Raw genomic sequence first — 22251 nt, 5'->3', positions numbered from 1 at the left:
TCCTGGGTCACAGTTCCACAACTTCAGCTTTTTCCATTATTGTAAAATATAACATATATACAGAAAAGGGCTAACTTTCAATGTACACCTCAACAAGAGGTCATATAGGTAATTTCAAAAATTGTTATGTTATGGTTACAGTTCCACAGTTTCAGTTCTTTCCTTATTATGCACTATAGGTTATGTACAGAAAGGTAAAGACTTTGAAAGCACAATTAGCTATAGAGCAAATTTCAAAGGATGTTGTAGGTTACAGTTCCACCATGTCATTTATCTTCTTCCAGCTATTTCAACACCCCAGCATCTAAAAAAAATATGTTTATATAAATTTTCAGTATTCATAGACCTTTGTTAAATCTTATCTTAATGTTGCTATGCCTTCCTCTCACTTAATCTCTTTCACCATCTTCATGGGTGTCTAGGCAGTGAGTACCCTATCTTGTTCATATTGATGGGGCAATACTCGATTCTTGATGTCACCTTTAGCCAATATCTGTTGCCACATCTTTTTATTACTTAAATCCTTCTTAGCTTTTTTTTTTTTGATTGCTCCTTTTTCTCTTTTCCTTAGGTGGCTTGTTATAGCAGTTGGTCTGGTCAGAGCATACCTGGCTAAGGGTAGCTATCATAGCCTTTACTATTCAATCGAAAAGCCTTTGAAATTCTTCCAAACTGGAGCCTTATTGGAGGTAGGTCTTGAGATTTCTTGTTATTGATTTATAGTATTATAAAGTAAAAAACATGCTACCAAATTATATTGAAGCAGCCATATCTCTGTTGGATTCACTTGAAATTTTGCCTCAGCATACTAAAATGTTGATATTAGACTATCTTTTCAATGTTCTGGATAAGACAAAATCTCAGTTTACTTGTACTACCTAGACTACATTTTATATTCAACTTTAATTGGAAATAAAATGAAACAATTTTATATTAAGATTCAGAAGAATTCTAGTAACATCCTAGGGAAGTGTAAACAAACTCAAGATACTTTCAGGGGCCAGACATATAATAGAAACAGAGAAGTTAATGGGTGTAGGATATTAGGAGTGATAAACATAATGGTAGAGTCTGCCTAAAGACATTAAAATAAGACAAAATTTAACAAAAGTTTATTAATTTTCCTGTATTAAGGGTAATGCATATGTAGTTCTAGCTCCCATGGTAAGTATATACTAGGATTTTTGAATTGCAAGTGACAGAAATCCAACCCAAACTATTTTAAGCAAAAAAAAGAATTTTCTGGCTACTGTAGTTGATAAAGTTAGAGGTTAACCTACTGAATCAATAGAATGAGGGATGAAAACCAAGGATTTGTCATTGCCACACACTTTCCATTTCTCATCTCTGCTTATCTATATTTCTCTTTGATTGTTGGCCTTAGCCTTCTAGTGCAAACCACATTTTCCACATAGTGGGAAACAGAGAGGGAGTTTGTTTTTCTGAGCATCTGAGTCCCATTTCTAGAGAAGGATTCTATTTGACCTTGCTTAGACTAATCACTCTTGTCAGTGGTAGGACATTCTTGATTGACCAGGTCTAGGATGGAAAAGGGTGAACGGGGATAGCTTTGGGCACACAAAATCAATAGCTGCCATAGTTTGTTAGGGTGAAAAACCTTCACATTGTATGGAAGAGCTCGTATTCAGTTTCATTTCACTTAGCCTCCAGGGCAAGCCCATCATGACATTTATACTTCAGTGGCGATTTTTAAAACCTGAGCTATGAAATGATATTTAAGATAAAACTGTTTACTTCCATGAAATGGTATGTGATTCCTCCATCTCCCATCCTCACTTTTGAAAGGAGAAATTTTTTTTTTTCCTTAGAAGGTAAAGGATTTCAACTTTCACGTTTTATGTAGGTGATATGATAAAATGAGCTTCTAGCTGGGAGGACCCTTTTTGTAAGTTGGTAGTTTGAGGGAGCATGTCATATAACTCTTGTCTGCCTCATTTTCTCATTTGTAAAACAATGAGATTAAACTAGAAAGCTAAGGTGCCTTCCTGCTGGAACATTTTGAGCCTGAGAAAACTTAAACAAATCCTGGGATTGGGATCTTTTAAACTTAGCAACTTAAATTTTTTTTTTTTTTAAAGAGGCTGTTGTAAATGAGTAGCCCTTTCGTGCTCGGAGCTTTGGCCAGCAGAATTCTCTCAAGCTACAGAGACGCAAGCTTAGGGTCAAGACCACCAGAAACTTCCCCAGTGCTTGACGTAGTAGGGAGTAGTACCCCATTGGAATACTTCAATAATTTAGAGGGAATTCTATCTCCATAAGTCTTTGTAATATTAGAAGTATAATAATTTTTAAAATATAAGTACATCTTGGAGAAGGTAGTGACAGTAAATAGTGTGATACAAAATCTACTCTGGAACCAAATGTTAGACTTTGAAGGATTAATCCATTTATCCCTACAGAAGTTTTAATAGGAATTTAAGAAAATATTTTGGATTTTTGGTTTTATCTCTGTTATCTCCAATTAGGTGACAAATCCTGGAATTGATTTCAGGAAGAGGACCCTACATAATATAGTGAAGACTCCTAGGAATATGCAGTCATTTAGCATTGCAGAGGTCACTGATGGCAGTAGACTTCTTTGACTGGGTTGATAGAACAAGCTTATCAAAGCTGCCTTTTCTGAGTAGTCTGGTTAAGGAGTGTTTCATTGCCTACCCAACCTACATTATATAATAATTGCATGTGCATGGCATTGTTTAGTTACAGATAACGGTTGTCCTTGTGGGAATTATTAGTGCTTTACAATATATCCTATTTATAGGAGGAGAAAATTAATCCCGGGAGATCAGCTACTCCTTTATATCTCTGTATGCTGAATGATATTCTTCAGTAGGTTCTTAAGGAACTTGCTCAAAAAGGAAATAGGGTTTACTTGTTCTCAAGAAACTTAAAATCCTCTTAGGAAAATAGAACATTTTGCTTTTTAAAAGACCTGAAATATTTACCAAGCAAGTGTAAATGGACATATTGTAGTATGAGACGAAAAGACAGCTTAGTTTCTGAGGAAATTTTCTTTGCAAAATGGGACGCAGATATACTGAGTTGGTGATACAGTAACATTTCTTTTTTAATACAATGGACACAAGTTCTAATTTTTTCCTACATACTCATCCAAGAATGTTTTAAGTATTTTTGTATAGATAATTTTCCAAATGATTCCACCAGTAATAATTAAAATAAGTATGTGTTTGAGTCACTGTAATGAGTACTGTGGAGACTGAACCCTTACTAATAAGCCTTAAAATCTTATTTGGTAGATGATTATATTAGGCTTCTTGGCTGCAGATAATAGAAACCTCCTTAATTAACTTAAATAATAAGGAGGGTTTATTATAAGCATACAGTGTATCCTGTGGAATCTAAGGGCCAAGGTCAGTGCAGCCCAGTCTTAGGAATGTCCTGGAATCAGGAACTAAAACACTGTAGGGAACCCAGCAGTTCTTGCTCTATCTCTTATTTCTGCTGTTACCTCTCTCTCTGAATCCGATCCATTCTTCTCTTCTTATAGATCAGTTTACTTGCTTTCTTAGTCTATGTAATAGGTAATGGTAGCAGCCCAAATCTCCTGAAATTGTAGCTCCTGGAATCAAGAGAGCAGATATTTAGAAAAAGAATCTTAGTCCTAATTCCACATTCCCAGTGAAGGGCCAATTTTCCCAGCCTGAATCAGGTGCTTTTTCCTGGACCAGTCTCCAGGAGTGCTCCCCCTGACCTGTGGACAGGGGCAAGGCCACAGGTAACCAGGTAGAAGGGTTGGAAAGAAGAGGCACTTTCTAGAAAAAGGGTTGTTGGGTGGAAAGCCCCAGAAGTATCTACCAAAGTACTCAAAGACACAATACAGTGAAGCTTGTAATGTATTTGATAATTTATAAATTGGCAAAAAGTAAAATGCTGGTAATCGGTATTGTAGGCCAAGAGATCAGTGTGTGAATAAATGCATTGTGCCTTGAGTTGAGCATAGGTAGCATTTTAAAAATGCCATTCATGGGTAAATAAAATGTGTTATATCCATGCAATGGAATATTATCCAGCCATAAAAAGGAATGAAATACTGATGCATGCAACAACATGGATGAACCTTGAAGACATTATGCTAAGTAAAAGATGCCAAACACAAAGGACCACATATTGTGTGGTTCCATTTATATGAAATGTCCAGAACGGGCCCATAGAGACTGAAAGTTGATCCTTGGTCCCCAGGGGCTATGGGAACTGGAGAATGGGAAGTGACTGCTAATGGATGTATGGGATTTCTGTTTAGGGTGATGAAAATGTTTTGGAATTAGATAGTATTGATGGTTGCACAATCTTGTGACCATACCACAAACACTGAATTGTACACTTTAAATGGGTGAATTTTACAGTATGTGAATTATATTTCAGTAAAAATGCTCTTCATCCATGAGCCGTGGGTAAGCTTTGTTCTTCCTTCTTCATTCTTTTTTTGGACCCATGATATTCAATGGTAACTATAGACTATCTTTCCATCTTTGTTAGAAGAGTCAAGGATTAAAAATTAGTAGATTGTGCTACATTATGGCAGTTTAAAATTTTTTCTGAGATTATTTGGATTTCTAAATATCTTCAGTTACATTAAACTATAATTATATCAGATATTTTCCAATATTGTATTATTAAGAACATGATGGGATATGCCTCTGTGATTACTATGAGGATTCAGTTGGGTTAAGAAATGTTCTGCAAAGGCTGTAACTGTTGAGAATGACATGTACATCCGGTTATGTATCATTTACCTACATCTGCCCACCTGGGAATGCCTAAAGGACCTCAGGAATCCCCCTTCCCTGCCATTCTCTGTGATGATGGAAATGTTTCAGATCTATGCTTTCCAATATCTAGCCTCATTTCTGATCTTTTCCTAATGTTGATCTGGGGCTGGGTCTGAAATGGCACGACTGGTTCTGGAAAAGAGGTGAAGTAGAGATGAGAGCCTTGCCATGTCTTCTGACTCCCACTGCCACTTTCTAAGCCCCAAGTCTGTATTCTGGTCTAACTCCTTATGCCTCACCTCACAACTCTCTTCAAATCTTTTATTGAATATTCAGTAAACTGAATCTGGATTTTCTCTAAAATAAGGCAAAATTTTAAGAAATTATAGAGTTCTTAAGAAGAAAAGGCTCCAATCTTGTCTTCCTGCCAGTTTTTCTGTCTTTGTAGACTCAAACACTGGATGATTTTTTCCGTCCGGTCTATTAGATGGTTAGGTTCTATGGTGTATTAATATATTACTATGCTTTAGGCACATTATAGTTTGCTTTGGTGAACTACACTGAGGACATAATCATCATCTGCAATATTTTTCCTTCTTGTGAAAATATGCTAATTTCCCAATAATCTTAAAAAAGAACTTTTGAAACATAAGTTGTATGTATGTTTTAGACTGCCTTTATCTTAAGGACTTGTTTGAGAAAGCAGACCTTCAAAAGAGACTTGTGAAAAGCTAGCAGAGCAAGTCATAGTGGAGATATCTATCATAAACAGAAACAGGAACAAACTCCAGGAAAATCAACTTCAAAAACAATGTGAAAACCATAGAAAAAATAGAACTTGGGTATAATTAATAAGTGTCACAACATCAGAAGAAAACAGGGAGCCTGTAGGAAACAGGAACCCATCCACACAGGCCTCACTGCTTGACAACTTGAGCAAATAGACGCAAACTGATATGGTATTCAAAGAGGTAAGATAGCTAATGAATGCAAAAAGGAATGTGCTGTGAGTTAAAACAACAACAACAACAAAAAACACTAAACTAAAAATATCAATGGTGGCAGTACACGGCAGGAGCCCATAGGGCAGAGAAACAGTGATACTGGAGATTGAAGAAAAGCAAGAATTTCTAGTCATAGACTAAGATAAAGTAGGTTTCAGAGTATAAGCCACTGAGAAATTCTGAGTTCACCATTTGTGATCTAAAAGGAACATTACAAAAGATACAGTGCCAGGCATCAGAGACATGTTGGTGGACAAGCAAATTTATGAATGATTTATCTTAACATGAGAAAAACAAAATACATAGCAAAGTAGTGAAACTCCCCAGGTTAATAATAATCCAGTGGCACTGATGTATCTAGTAAACAGATTGAGGGTACATACCTATAAAAAAGTAAAGCTGCCAGAAGAAATAGATAAGGTTGGAAGGTATAACTCATAAATATTACCAGGGGGAAGAATTACAGAAAACTCCTGAAAACTCCTGAACTGAAAGGCAATCTCAGTATGGTTATTGAGAATATATAGATTTCCACATAGAGCTGATTTCCAAGAAAAAAAATCTCTTCCCTTCCTGGGCACCTATTTGCTAAATTGCTAAATTTAAAGCAAAGATAATTTCCAGTAAAAAAGAGATGATTTAAAATGTATCAGTAAAAACAGCCTGGGACTTCAGATATCCAAGAAGAAAAAGATCTACATGAAATGAGAAGTATCAGGTTCCTTGATACCAGACCGTGAAATTTCCTATAGCACTTGCAATCTGGCTGGTGGGACTGAGAAATTGAATTTTTAATTTTATTTACTTTAATTTAAATGTAAATAGGCACATATGGCTAGTGACTACTGCATTAGACCATGATACAGATTGCAAAGTGTCCCGATGGAATTTCATAAGATACTCCAGATTTTACCAGAAAAAGGTATGGAAGGAAGTGTTATCGGGGGAGAAGAGGGGACAGATAAAAGGGAATTTCCACTTCTTACTCTATATACTTTAATATGCATTCACTTCTGTGAATCTTTAAAATAATAAAAAAAATCTACAAAAGACAAATGAGGAAATGAAGAAAATCAAGTTTTTCAAAAAATGAAGAAAAATAGGCAGCATAGATACTTTATATTTTGATTTGAAGTGATATACCAAGTTTAGCATCTGCTGTAGTTATCCTGTAAATATTCATACAAATGGACTGATTAATTTTATCAAAATAAGGTCTAGTGGTTACTAGTGGTTACTAGTTTTAAAAACTAAAATCCAACAGTATGTTGCCTATATGAGACTGACTTAAGTTTTCTAAAGGTCAGACAAACCTACATCACCAAGCTTAAAAAAAAGCAGGAGTCCCTTTATCTTACTAGCATAAGATAAAGTCAATTTAGAACAAAAGCTAAAGAGAAACTTTCAGAGTTCACAGTTTGTAATGCAGGAACATGGGAGACATGTTGGTGGAATTAGTTGATGAGTGAATGATTATCTGAACATCAGAAAAACAAAATATATAGAAAAGCTGGCAGAAATGCTATCCTAGAAATAAAAATAGAATTGTCCTTGGGAAGGTTTACAGTATATGTAAAAGGACATTGGAGACAAGATATTTAGGTTTTAAGACTTGGTTTTGCCATTAATTAGCTCATGACACTGGTCTTAAGCTCTTTGGGCTCAATTCATTTTCTGCAGTAAATCTTCTAGATTAGATGTTGTTCTGGTTTGCCATTACTGCCGTTATGCAATATAACAGAAATGGATTGGCTTTTATGAAGGGGGTTTATTTGATTACAAAGTTATAGTCCTAAGGCCATGAAAGTGTCCAAACAAAGGCATCAACAATAGGGAACCTTCACTGAAAAACACCAATGGCATCCTGAAAACCATCAGCTGGGAAGGCACAGGCACGTGGCTGGCGTCTGCTCTGGGATTCTGGTTCCAAGATGCCTTTCTCCCAGGATGTTTCTCTCTAGGCATCTGGCGGTGTTCTCTTAGTTTCTCCCAGGCAAACTCTGGGCTAGCAAAAGTCTACTTTCAATGGCCATCTCCAAAATGTCTCTCGGCTGCAGCACTGAGCTCCTTCTGTCTGAGCTCTTAAAAGGCTCCAGTAAACTAATCAAGACCCATGCTGAATGGGCGGGGCCACACGTCCATGGAAATAATCTAATCAAAGGTATTGCCCACAGTTGGGTGGGTAACATCTCCATAGAAATGACCTAATTCAAAGATTCCAACCTGATCAACACTAACACATCTGCCCCCACAAGATTGCATTAAAGAACATGTGTTTGGGGAGACATAATACATCCAAACGGCACAGATGACCTTAAATTTTTTTTTGCCAGTTTTAAGTTCTATGAGAATTCAACATTTCATTATCAGAATATGAAAATTAAGCATGGAATGAATTAATAAATTATAGAGCTGAATATAGCAAAAATGTGAAATTATGTGACAAAGAGAAAAATTAATGGTAAATAAGGAAATTTCACCTATTACCTCCTATAATGGATGTAAAAGGATTTTGAAAACATGTTTGGAGTCTCTAGGAGGGCCCAATAAATAGTCCTCTTTTTACTGCATATGTTCTGAACATTGAGAAATTAATCAAAGGAATTGCATATGCATTCTAAAAATCACCTCTTTTAGTGATAGAGGCTAAATTGGAGGACTTGCTTTAGTGTGTGAGCCAAATGGATTTGGTAACTGAACTCCAGAATTGGACCCACCTGTGCAACCTATCCTAGGTAGCATTACCTGGGGGTGGCATGGAGGAAACAAGGAGAACTTGGGGTTCTCTGTGGAACTCCTGGGATGGAGCTGAATTGAAAATGCCCCATTTATTCTTCCCAAATTTATGGTTCAATTGAGCCATTCCTACCTTCCCCAAGGTAAGGTGATTAAAGAGTGAAGAGAAACTGGAAATATTTGGAGGAAGTTTCTCCTCATAGAAACCAGAGGAGATGGGAAAGTTTCCCCTCCAGCTATATATATATATATATATATATATATATATATATATATATATATATATATATATGTGTGTGTGTGTGTGTGTGTGTGTGTGTATAAAATATTATATTGCTATATATTTGTTGTAGAAGAAAAAAACAGATAAAGCAAAGTGAGAAATAATGGCTGATAGAACTTTCCAAACTAACAAAAGACATAAATATACACATCCAGGATGCTCAACGAACTCCGAACAGGGAACCCAAACAGACCCATTCTGTGACATATTATAATCAATTGTTGAATTCCAGAGATAAAGAGAACTCTTTAAAGCTGCAAGAGACAAGCAGTGTATCACATACAATGGAACCTCAGTAAGATTAAGTGCTGATTTCTCATGGGAAACCATGGAGGCAAGACATTTTTTGAAAGCAAAAAATTGTCACCCAAGAATTCTGTATCTGGCAAAACTGTCTTTCAAAAATGAGGAAGAGATTAAGATATTCCCCAGTAAACAAAAGCTGAGGAAGTTCATCACCACTAGACCAGCCATACCAGAGATGCTGAAGAAACGTCTTCAAGTTGAAAAGAAAGGACAATAGACAATAGATCAAAGCTGCATAAGAAATAAAGATCTCCAGTGAGAGAAATGACATGGGTAAATATAAATGCCAGTGCTGTTGTATTTTTGGCTTGTACTCCACTTTTTAATTTCCTACAGGATCTAAAAGGCAATTGCGTAAAGTATAACGATAAATCAGTGGTTTTGGATTAGCAATGTATAAACATGCAATTTGTGACAGGAATTGCATAAAGGTAGGGGAATGGAGGGGCATAAGAACATAGTTTGTGTATACATTTAAAGTTAACTTGGTATCAATGCAAACCAGATTGTTATAGATTTAGGATGTTAAATTTAAGCCCCTTGTATAAACTACAAAGAAAATATTGGAGAATATGCAAGATCATAAAGACAGAAACTAGGGTACAGGTTGCCATGCGTGGAGGGCAGGGGCAATGGGTATAAGGTTTCTGTTTGGGAGATGGGAAAGTTTTAGTAATGGGAAGTGGTGAGGGTACCGCAATATTGTGTATGTGAGTAATCCCATTGACTGGTATGCTTGAGAGTGGCTGAGATGGGAAAGTTTATGTTATATATATGTTTACACAATTGAAAAAAGAAAGCAACTGAAGAAAAAATGACAGTTAAATGCAGTACGTGATCCTGGATGGGATATAACGAGGGAGGAGAAAAGGTCAAAGGGACATTATTGGGACAAATGAAAATATTGGAATATAGACTGTAAGTTTTATATCAATGTTACAATGATAAGTGCACTAAAGGTGGTTACATAAGCAAATATCCTTGTTCTTAGGAAATGTACATAAGCAGTATTAAATGTTCAAGAAACATGATGTATACAATCTACACTCAAGTGCTCAGAAAATGTATTGCTAAATAGAATAACATAGACAGACAGATAAATAGGTGGATAAGGAGATGAATGATACAGCAAATGTGGCAAAAACGTTAAAGTTGGTGAATATGCGAATCTAGGGGGGTAAGGGTAGGTTGGAGGTCTCTGTGGAATTTGTATTATTTTAGTAACTGCCCTGTAAGTTTGAAAGTATTTCAAAATAAAAAGTTAAAAAAAAAAAAACGACAAATAAGCATAAAGAAGAAAATGCATATCTGTCCTTAGCTCACCACCTACTATTACCATTTTAGTATTTATCCTTCAAGACTGCCTGTTAAGTAAGTAGGTCTCCCCCTCCTTTTTAATTTTTATTGTGGTAAAATATGTAGAACAAAATTTGTTACTTTAACTGTTTTTAAGTGTGCAATGCAGTAGCATTAATTACATTTACATTTACAATGTTGTGCAACCATCACCACTATCTATTTCCAAAATTTTTTCATCACCCCAAACAGAAACTCTATACCCATTAAGAAGTAACTCCCCATTCCTCCCTTCCCTCAGCCCCTGTAATCTCTTATCTACTTTCTGTCACCATGAGTCTTACTCTAGATATTTCATATAAGTGGAATCATACAATATTTGTCCTTTTGTGTCTGGCTTATTTCACTTAGCATGGTGTTTTCTAGGTTCATCCATGTCATAGCATGTATCAGAACTGCATTCCTTTTTATGGCTGGATAATATTCCATTATATTATACACCAGTAATACAAGAGGCAAGAAAACAGTTGTGTAATAGATTAGGAATAATTTTAGGATAAAACTGAAACTACAGCTATCCCAAAACAAAATTTCAATTTCCGATTGGCAGACACTGTTCTAACCTTACTGAAAACATTGTTTATATGAAATAAAATGATAATATTATTGATCCTTACTAATTCTTCTCTCCCCTACCCTCTTTTTTTCTCTCTAGATTTTACATTGTGCAATAGGTAAGTATGGAATTTCCCCCCTACTATCTACAGTGTATTCTGCTTCTTTTTTTTCCAGTCATAGATGATAGGCTTGATTCTTATTGAATATTGAAAAAACAAAACCATTTAATCATTATATGTAAAATTGCTCAAAGTAGAATGACTTTTGATTTCTAAAATCATAGGTACTATTTAGATATTAGTGCAGGACACTTATTAAATGTTACAGCCATTTTGCTCTGTCAATTTAAAGAGGCCTCTCTCACCTTCTTGTTACAAGGGTAATAGAGAAATACCAGCTTGTTTATAAAAATGTGACTTGGGATTCTGGTGCTGACCTCTATTGAAACCCCTCTCTGATCTCTTAAATGTTATATTCTCTTTCCTCATCTTTAAATGAGGAAAATGCATATCTTGCCTACCTCCAGATGAATAGGTTATACAAATCTAAGGGATTTTTACTATAGGCAAATACAATACGTTTTCTTTTTCTTTTGGGGGGAGAATTATCAAAGTCTGCTGAGATAAGCCTCTAGTCTGGGGTGGCTTGGCCCTTCTAATTAAATAAAAAGCAATTTGGAAAAGTTGATAGTCCATATGGAGCAGCCCATAGGGGTTGTGCATTCCAGGCTTGTCCCTCAAAGGGAGGATTTGGCGTTGATTCTCATTCAGACGCACATAAGGTCTAAAAACTTCACCTCCAAACCATTATGTGGCCCTGATTGATTTAATTCATAAATTAACTGGCTGTTTACTGTAGACAGGGCACTGCATTTGGCACTGGGAAATTCAAAGATGAGGAAAGAGACTTATTGTTCAGAAGGGTACAAAGGATTTATCTAACCGATAATTCTGAGTGCGTCATTTCCCTGCTTAAAACCCTTCCGTGGTTTTAGTTTCTTCATGTGGCATGCTATGGGCCTTGCCCACCTCTCCAACCTACCTGTGCCCATTCCCTTCCTCCTACTCTGTACTTCGGCACCCTGACCTTCTCTTGGGTCCCCCAGGTACCATGCTACTGCACTGCTTCTTGCCTCTGCATCTGTGTCCAAGCTTTGTGCTCTGCCTGAATGGGCAGGTGACCCCTTCAGCTGGCTAACACTTTGCTACTCATCCTCCAGTAAACTTCCTTACCACCCACTAGCTAGATTAGGTCCTGTTCCTCACATTACTATAATACCTTACACCTCACTCTGCTATACTTTCCATGTTGTATTGTAGTCTGTTGCTGAAACTATATCCCCCCTCCTCCCACCCCCACCATACTGAATTTTTTGAGAGCAAAAACTGTTTCTTACTGCTCTCTCCATTCCAACACCTAACACAGTCCCCAGCACCTAGTGGGAGCTTGGTGAACATTTGATCATAATCTTGCTAAACACTGGTGAAATTTCCCAAAACTGGTTTCTAAATGTTCACAGTTCCAGTAATAATAATAAAAAGACTGTTTCTAGCATTAGTCTACAAGCAATGCTTTTTTTTTACACACATAATTTAAGTGCAATTTTTTGGACTAATGATGTGTTTCTCTGTGGCATTCTGAAAATTTTCAGTATAACAACTTGGTCTTTTAGACACTTATTTTAGAATCTTGAGATGTCTCTAGCTTACATGCTTGTTGATTTAAAGTATGGACCTCAGTCAGATTTGGTTACTTACCAGTTTTATGACTTCCAGGAAGTAACTCAACTCAACTTTTGTGTGTTTCCATTTCTTCATCAATAAAAGGGTGATAATTATACCTACTTCATCGGTTGTTGTGAAAATTAAATGGAACAATGCATGAAAAACACTTAGCACAGTGTCTTGAACGTGGTGATATTGAATAATTGCCCAATAAAATGGTAGCAGTTATTATTAAGTAAGGCAGTATAATGTCATAGAATGTTAAAAGTTTTATTCTGTTCCTTACTGTAATGTTCAATATTTAGATTTATATAAATGTAATTCTTTCTTGCAATGTCTATTTAAGTGGGTGCTTCAGAGCCTCGTTTTTTTAGCATGGGCTGGAGTTGCTTCTTGTCCATGGTTGTGTCAGTGCAGTTTGGCAGAAGTAGCCTCCAGAAATAGTAAACCAATATTCTATGTGAGGGGCTCCTTTCTATGAGGAAGTCAGCCTTCTCTCCTTTCCTGTGAGTTCCCATGTCCCAAATTTTTCCAAGTAGGTTGATTGGTCTCCATTGGGAAGGAGAAGCAGGATTTCTCAAATGCTGTGCAACCCTCAACCTAAGATTTATGTTTATGTAATGTTTTACTAGAGACAAGAATTAAAAACCACTTTGAGACATCTTGTTCAGAAGACTACAAAGACGAGTTGTGGTTTCTTTATTCATGCGGTACAGTTTGTGTTGAAAGAAGTGTTATCTTTTCTTCTGTGCTGTCTTCAAGACTAGATTGTGCAAGAGGCATATGGTATATGAGGTGGTTCTCAGATGATTTCTGCAGTGTAGCTGCTCTCTTAGTTGGAATAGAAATTAGAGGTAGAGAGTCTGGAGCTGAAGATACTCTTGGTAAGATGTGACTGTGCATTTGGTGAACCTTTATGTCTGAAATTATAAAATCAATATAAATAACTTTGGAAGTTTTCTGTTGATTGTAAACTGTAGAACAGATGTCTGAACAAAAGCTCAGTCATAGCCCAGAGGATATTATGTCTAAGGTTGAGTGTTAGCAGTTTGATTTCAACAGACAAGGACAAAAGACCTTTTGCATAGATATCCTGGATTTGTGGTTTCAAATATTTTCTGTTGCCAGCTTGCACTCTTCTCAAACTGATTAAATAATTTTAATTATTTATTAAAAGTGAATTTCAAGAATTTCACCATCATCATAATATTGGTTAGCAGCATATGACTCCAAACTGATTTTATTTGGTAAGAGAAGGTGCCAGGGAAGAAGTGGAGCCCCATCCCCTTCTATCAAAAATATTTTCCCTCCCATAAAATAGAGTTAACTAAATCTTTTCTTAAACTACTTCACCCACCCCCACCCCAGCTCCCACACATTGGGAGGGTCAGACCTCTCTCAGTCATTTGCAATGCAGTGTTATAAAGGAATCATTATCGCTTATTATTGAAACCTCCAAGTTTTAGCAGAAGACAACTAGAGAAGGAGAGCATTCTTGAGGGAAAGGGTTAATTCCTCCAAACTTCTCTTACCTGAAGTTCTGCTTTGACCCACCCACCATGCCCCCACCCCGTGCCCAGCCTTCTGGGGTATGGCTGGGCACACACAAAAAATGCTTTCTTTGTACTTTTCTTAAAACAAAAACTGCTTTCTTTAATTCCACTGAGCTTAACTGACATTTTAAAAGGGAACTTTACTAAATAGTAAGGAAGAACAAAAAAGGAATAATTATTGACAGTACAAACAGTATAAAAATAGCTGGCACAGCTACACACGTACCTTGTTGGTTCTCTTTCTGTCCTATTCTTAATGTGCTCACCCTTTCCTCAAGCTCGTATTTCTGGCCCTCTCACAAAAATGAAGAAACAAACCTTATTTTTTTTTTCAGACTCAAGCATTGCTTTCTACCTGGGGCATGTTTGGTGATGGTGATGGCAGGGGGAGGCAGGAGTCCTTTGAGGTGTTAAGCGGGGCCATAACCCTTCCAGGCAGTCTGAACTGTCTCCCCTGTAGAGGCTTCTGGGGCTCACCCTGTGAGCTGCCTGGCTGCAGTGGGGAGTTTGGAGGCCAGTGTAGGAGGTTGCCAAGGTCAACCTTCACCACATTTACAAAAACTGTGGTTTCTAGTATTTTGACACCAGAGCTCTATGTCAAGATCAGTTTTGAAGACTTCAAACCATAATTTTTCCCAAATCAGTCAAGTTTTTCAGGAAAACCTGGCATAGCCTCCTTTTGCTAGTTCTTTCTGTTGCTTCCTGAACTTATTTTGCTTCCTCCCCTCCAGACAGGGAAAGGAGGAAAGATATCTTACAACCTGCATCTTCTGCTCCTGATACCCAAGGTTTCAGCCCCTCTTCTCTGGATAACACTTGCTTTTTCACACCTCCATAATTTTGTACACGCAGGTATTGAGATGAAGGGAAAGAAGAGAGAAATAGAGCATTGCCCGTTAGGAGCTCCGATTGCTTGGCAAGGGAAAGACTTGCTCAGAGCTCATGCACACCACCTGGCACCTAGCAACCGCTCAGTAAGTGGTAGCTCTTCCTCATTATTATTGGGCAAAACATTGTCCCTGAGGGTTTCCGGAAGGCACCTTGTACCCAGTTGGAGTTCAGAAGGGAAGGCTATGCAAAGTGCCTGGGTCAGGGAATTTCACCCTCTGCTGCTCCTGCAGGAACAGCTAGGGGTTTGGTGTGAATGGGAATCTGTTATTGAGCTATTTAAAACATCTCTATAAGATAAACATTAGCTTGCTGTCCTGTCACTCAGGAACCCAGTTAAGGCAAACTCGCTTGATAACACTACTATTTGTGTGACAATTCAGACAGAGGGAGGCCCCTGGGCCATAGTTTTCACATCTGAAAAAAACTGGGGTTCGTCTAAATACTGGATGATCTCTGACATTCCCTACAGCTAGATGTTCTGAAAATCTGTGAAACTGCAACTATGATGTAGCCTCAGAGAAGAATGTCAATATATCTGAGTAGTGATAGAATAATCTAAATGTTTTAATGTGCCTATGTGTATTAGGAAACTTGTTTCAAGTACAGTAGGTATAGTATATTTTTCCCTCTCAATATATTTTGAAAGCCACATTAGAAAGCAGAATTGGGCAGAGGGGATAACAGACAAAACACATGTAGTTTTTCTATAGCATGCATTTACCCATGCTTATCACTAGATGGCACCCTTGTATTATAGTGAGGAGAATTTCTCTTGGAATTTACATTGGCTAGAGGTCTTCTGTAAAAAAGTGGCGAATCAATAACTGAAATTGAGGAGTGAGCAAGTTAACGAGAGAATAGAGAAATGGATGTTTTCTATCACTGTCTGATGATTTGATCATTAATATTTGAAGTCATGAAAAGCTGGAACTTTCTGCATTGCCCTGAAGGAGATTATCGTATAAATGTCTTAGTTATAAGGTATCTTTAAAATTAATGGCCTTAATTTGCTTAATTAATATATTTCAGAAATCTTTGATAAGATGGTATGTGATAGTCTGAATCATTTAACCTTCCATGTACATTCTTATCTTCAAAAGCAAGATTAGTCCAATGAAACATCATCTAGTGACCAAGTTGAGTAAATTACATTGAACCAAAAAGTGAAAGCTTGAGTCATCTTTTGGCCAAATAATTATTTGATTTATGATTTTATGGCAGGAGTTGAATGGTTAAATAATGTGTTAAGATAATAAAGGGAGCAAAGTAGCTTAGGAATATTTCTATTCCAGTGATTTGACTTCTTTTCTAGTTCCATAAAACTTTTCTGGGAGAGGCTGTTTCTCCTCATTTGTGGTGAATGTCTTTCCACTGATTTTTCTTTTTAATAACAGTTCCTATTTCTTATGTTCTTTCACTTAGCAGTATACATTTAACATTCACCCATGTCTTTGTGTGGCTTGATAGCTCATTACTTTTTATTTCTGAACATTATTCCATTGTATGTTATAATGGGATAACAGTTTGTCTATCCGTTCACCTATTGTTTATCCATTCACAACATTGCTTCCAGTTTTGGGTGATTATGAATAAAACTGCCATAAAACATCTGTATGCTACTTTTCCTGTGGACCCCCAAAAACAGTTTAGCATTTTCAAATAAGTTAGGTAAATGACTAGAAATGAAGGCATCTGATGCTAAAATGTAAATGCATAGAAATTACTGCTAAATTTATGGTTTTAAACATATAATGTAGAAAGATATGATTGGTAACAAGTATGAAAAAAGGTGGAGGAATGGAGGGGTATAGGAAAAGTGTATGTTTATGCTAATGAAGTCAAGTTGGTATAAAGCAAATGTGATTGTTACATATTTAGGATGTTAAATTTTAACCCCATGTTAACAGTAAGGAAAAAAGATGAAAAATATATCCAGATAGAAATGAGAAGGCACTTGACGTGGTACAACACGCACACACATACACACGTGCACACACACACACACAAAACAAAAAAATATGAAAGTAGGCATAAAAGAACCGAAGGACAAAAAAGACTTAAAAATTTTGACTAAATAGCAAAACAGCAGAAGAAAGTCTTGCATTATCGATAGTGATTTAAATGTAAATGGATTCAACTCTCCGGTCAAAAGGCAGAGATTGGCAGAATGGATTAAAAAAAGCATGACTTGATGACATGCTGTCTGCAAGACACTCACCTTAAATTCAAAGACATGAGTAGATTGGAAGTGAAAGGATGAAAAAAAAATAGACCTTGCAAGTAGTAACCAGAAGAAAGCCGAGGCACCTATACTAATGTCAGAAAAAATAAACTTTAAGTAAAAAATAGTTACAAGGGACAAAGATGGTCATTATATACTGATAAAGGGGTAAATTTAACAAGGTGTAACAGTTATAAATATATATGCACCTAATAGCAAAGCCCCAAAATATATGAAGCAAATACTGACAGATTTAAAAGGAGAAATTGATGGTTCTCATTGTCATAAGAGCTCTAGCAATTAGGCAAGAAAAAGAAATAAAAGGCATCCAAATTGGAAAGGAGAAGTAAAACTTTCCCTCTTTGCAGATGACATGATCCTATACAGAAAACCCTAAAAAATCCACCACAGTGCTCCTGGAGCTAATAAATGAATTTAGCAAAGTGGGAGGTTAGAAGAGCAACACTTAAAAATCAGTAGTGTTTCTATACACTAGCAATGAATAATCAGAAGAAGAAATGTAGAAAAAAATTCCATTTTATAATAGCTACTAAAAGAATCAAATGACTAGGAATAAATCTAACTAAGGATGTAAAGGGCTTGTGCACAGAAAACTACAAAACATTGCTAAAAGAATTCAAGGAAGACCTAAATAAATGGAAGGGCATTCTGTGTTCATGGGTTTGAAGACTAAATGTTACAATGTCTCTTCTACCCAAAGCAATTTACAGATTCAACATAATCCCAATAAAAGTTCCAACAGATATGGAAAAGTCAGTCATCAAATTTATATGTTAGTGTAAGGGGCCCTGAATAGCCAAAGCCATCTTGAAAAAGAACAAAGTTGGAGGACTAACACTTCTTGATCTTAAAACTTATTACTAAGCCACAGTAATCAAAAAATCATGGTCCTGGCACAAGGACAGACATATAGTTCAATGGAATTGAATTGAGAGCTCAGAAATCAACTTTCATACTTATGGCCAACTGAGTTTTTGACATGGGGGCAAAGACCACTCAATTAGGAAAGAATAGTCCCTTCAACAAATGGTGCTGGGAAAACTGGATCTCTATTTGCAAAAGAATGAAGGTGGATGCCTACTCACGCCTTATACAACATCAACTCAAAATGGATCAAAGATCTAAATATAAGAGCCAGGACTATAAAACTCCTAGAAGACAATGTAGGGAAGCATCTTCAGGACCTTTTGTTAGACAATGGTTTCTTAGAGTTTATACCCAAAACACAGCAACAAATGAAAAAAATAGATAAACAGGACCTCATCAAAATTAAAAATATTTGTGCCTCAAGGGACTTTCTTGAAACTAAAACAACAACCTACACAATAGGAAATAGGAGAAAATATTTGGAAACCACATATCCGTAAGTTTAGTATTCAGAGTATATAAAGAAATCCTTCAACTCAACAACAGAAGGACAAACAACAGTAAATTACAGGTGTTGGAGAGGATGTGGAGAAATAGAAATACTCGTTCATTGCTGGTGGTAATGTAAAATGGTGCGGCTTCTGTGGAAGAGTTTAGCAGTTCCTCTGAAAGTTAAGTATGGAATTACCATATTACCCAGCAATTCCACTTCTGGGTATATACCCAAAAGAATTGAAAGCAGGGACTCAACCAGATATTTGCACACTGAAGTTCATAGCAGCATTATTCACAATTGCCAAAAGATGAAAGTAATCCAAGTGTCCTTCAGCCAATGAATGGATAACAAAACGTGTGATATACCCACAGTGCAATATTATTCAGCCATAAAAAGGAATGAAGTTCTGATACCTGTGACATCATGGTTGAACATTTAAGACATCATGTTGAGTGAAATAAGCGAGACACAAAATGATGAATATTGTAAAATACTGTATGATCTCACTCATATGAAATAATTAGAATAACTGAACTTATAGAGTCAGAATCTGGAATATAGTTTACCAGGGGACAGTGTGGGGATAGGGAATAGGGAGTTATGGCTTAAAATGTACTGTTTCTCTTTGGAATGATGGAAATGTTTTGGTAATGGTAGCACGACATGGTGAATACAATTAACAGCACTGAATTATATATATGTGTGTGTGTATATATTAAATATATATGTATGTATGTATGTATGTATCTGTTAGGTTGTATATATGGTAGTAGAAAAAAATTTTTTTCAAAAAATCTATGAGACTGCATGTGATGGTTAGGTTCACATGTCAACTTGGCCAGGTGATGGTGTGTCCAGGTGTCTGGTCAAGCAAGCACTGGCCTAACCATTACTGCAAAGACATTTGTGGCTGGTTGATAAACCAGAAGGCTGGTTTATTAAATCATCAGTCAATTGACTGTACCTGTGACTGATTACATCAACGAAGGGCATGTCTCCTGCAATGAGAGAATTCAGTCAGTTGGATTTAACCCAATCAGCTGAAGACTTAAGGGAGAAAGAGAGAGGACCTTCTTTTCCTCTTTGGCTAGTCAGCAAAGTGTTTCCTGAGGAGTACATCAGACACCTTCATTGGAGTTGCCAGTTCACTGCCTGCCCTACAGAATTCAGACTCGTGCATCCTGCCCTATGGAGTCTGGACTTGTGCATCTCCACAGTTGTGTGAGACATTTATAAAATCTCATATTTGCAGATATTTCCTGTTGGTTCTGTTTCCCTAGAGAACCCTAATACTCTGCACAACATGGACAGTAAACCCTAAGTTAAACCATGGACTATAGTTAACAGTATAGTTATAAAAAGGTACTTTCATCAATTGTAACAAATATGTCACATCGGTGCCAGGTGTGAATCATAGGGTGGTTTTATGGATGCTGGCAGAAGTCACAAGACTCTTGGGTCAGAGACAAAGGGCTTCATTACTCATGGTTAAACAGTAACCGGAGCTTTGTATTCATTTATTTCAGTTCCTCATGGCCCCCAAGTCCCACAGGGGCAACACAGGTGGGGCGAGATGATGCCTGCACACACAGTGAGTTGTGTTACAGGAGAGGAATACTGCGCTTGGGGAATCTGAGCTTGCCTTTATAGTAAATGGAAGCAAGTTTGTTCTTTGAGGACAGACTTGACTTTATCCCCCAAGGTTGCTCACTGAAAACCTGAAAAATTTTCAGTAACTAAAATATTTTGATCCTTTTTGTTTGTTTGTTTTCTTTTGATAGTATTCTGGGTAGTTGTAAATTCCTTTCATCTATTCATTTTCTGAACATGGTTGTGAATTCAGGTTGGTTTGCAAGATTCCTAGTTCCAGAACATTTTTATCTGTCCATGTAGCCAAGTGCAGTCTCTTTCTTGCATGGCTTTTTCTTTGAGGAGGTCCATGGGAAGAGGAATTGTATGCCCTGTAATGATTTTAGTTCTCTTTTGTATTACGGGTTTCTAAGTTTCCCCGTGCCTCTTTTCTTCCCCTCACCAGCCAGTCACCAGAGGGCACTTCTCCCTTCCTTTTTCTTCTCTTCCTCCTCAGAAGCAATGCCTTTCTTAGATTGCCACTCTAGTCCAATGGCCTTAAATGCCTTCTCTGTAGTTAATGCTCTGAATGAGGAGCTCTTTTAGTGCTTTTGTATTTAGGCTAGATTTGATCTTTCTGGGGTGATTTTAGCTCAGATTTAGGCCCTCTGATCCTCTTTTCTTTCTTCCGAATCATTTTTTTCAAACTCTCTTTACTTTCTTCAAAGGTTTGCAGTAGGAGCTCAAGAGAAGTTCTGCTGGAATTTGGTGTTTATTTTTCTACATCTAGGTAATTTGAGCCTGTAGTGTCCTCTGTAGTTTAGTCATGCTGAGGGTGTAGGTTTAATATGGTTTTGTTTGTTATTGTTGATCTGTATAGGTTTTTGGAGGATGCATGGAATTCAGTTGTGTAAATATATTTGCTCCCTATTTGTTGAATATGTAGGTAGTTTTAAAATGAGAAAATTTTAACTATGCCTGTAGCTAAATCTTTTCACACCTGTGATTAGCTTCTATGGATAAATTCCTAGAAAAAGGTCAAAGACTGTCAGATTTTAATACTAAATGCATATTCCCAGTTGTCCTCCAGAAACCCTTCAAGCATTTATTGAGTTTCTGCTGAATGGCACACACTGCTCTAAGCACTGAAGATATGAAAATCAGGAAGACCCAGTCCCTACTCTCAAGCCAAAGAGAGGGACTTGAAGCATATGGAGACATTGTGACAAATGTGTCAAAAGGATAAATTCAAAGAGATCTATAGGTGCACAAACCAGGAGGCAACAGTGCTTCTTGGAACCCTTGTCCATTGTGAACAAACTCACCTCCATCTTCACACCACATTTCCTGCTGGAAACCTGACTGTCTCCTGAGGACAGCGCTTTCCTTGCTGCCCCTCAGGGTAAGGATGTTCTCTTTTCCACCCCCAGTAACCTCTCTCCTAGCTCTCCTCCTATGCCTTACTTAGGCCACCTGTCCTTAGATTCTTTCATGGGCTCTTCTTTCTCCCAATGTACCTCAAATGCTGGCGTTCCCTGGGCTTTGGCCCTTAGCCTTCTTTTCATCCCATACACATTCTCCCTGGGTGACCTCACCTTACCTTCCCCATCCTTCAGTGGCTCCCACAAACTCCCATCCAAGTGTTGGTCCCACATGCCCTGGTGGACACCTCTACTTGGTTGTCCTGCAAACACCACAAACTCATTAAGTACAAAACTTAACTCATCATTTTACCCCATCAGACTTGTTCTTTCTCCCATTCTTTGGAACTCTGTTAGTGACACTGGCAGTTTCTACCTAGTTGTCTAATCCAGAAACCTGGGGATGACCTTGACTCCTCCCTTTCTTTCTCTTTTTCGCCTTTTGCCCTCTGCTGCTTTCTATGCTGCTTATCCTTTTGCACTCATGTCCTCTG

General features: G+C 37.1%; 1 protein-coding gene across 2 annotated transcripts in view; it reads left to right on the top strand.

Moving 5' to 3' along the window:
- HACD2 (3-hydroxyacyl-CoA dehydratase 2) overlaps window positions 1-22251 on the top strand; it is a 96243-nt gene that overhangs the window by 3236 nt on the left and 70756 nt on the right. For both annotated transcript variants that reach the window (XR_005217060.1, XM_037837042.1), the window contains exons 2-3: window positions 572-689; window positions 11092-11110. Coding sequence is in view for 1 of the 2 variants with exons in the window: in XM_037837042.1 (XP_037692970.1) it covers window positions 572-689; window positions 11092-11110 (137 nt within the window). In the remaining variant the exon portion in view is untranslated. The remainder of the gene's footprint in view (window positions 1-571; window positions 690-11091; window positions 11111-22251) is intronic.

This window comes from Choloepus didactylus, chromosome 1 (genome assembly GCF_015220235.1).
Source record: "Choloepus didactylus isolate mChoDid1 chromosome 1, mChoDid1.pri, whole genome shotgun sequence".
Taxonomy (NCBI): Eukaryota; Metazoa; Chordata; class Mammalia; order Pilosa; family Megalonychidae; genus Choloepus; species Choloepus didactylus.
The sequence above is the reverse complement of the archived record's forward strand: the minus strand, read 5'-3'. Positions and strand labels throughout refer to the sequence as shown.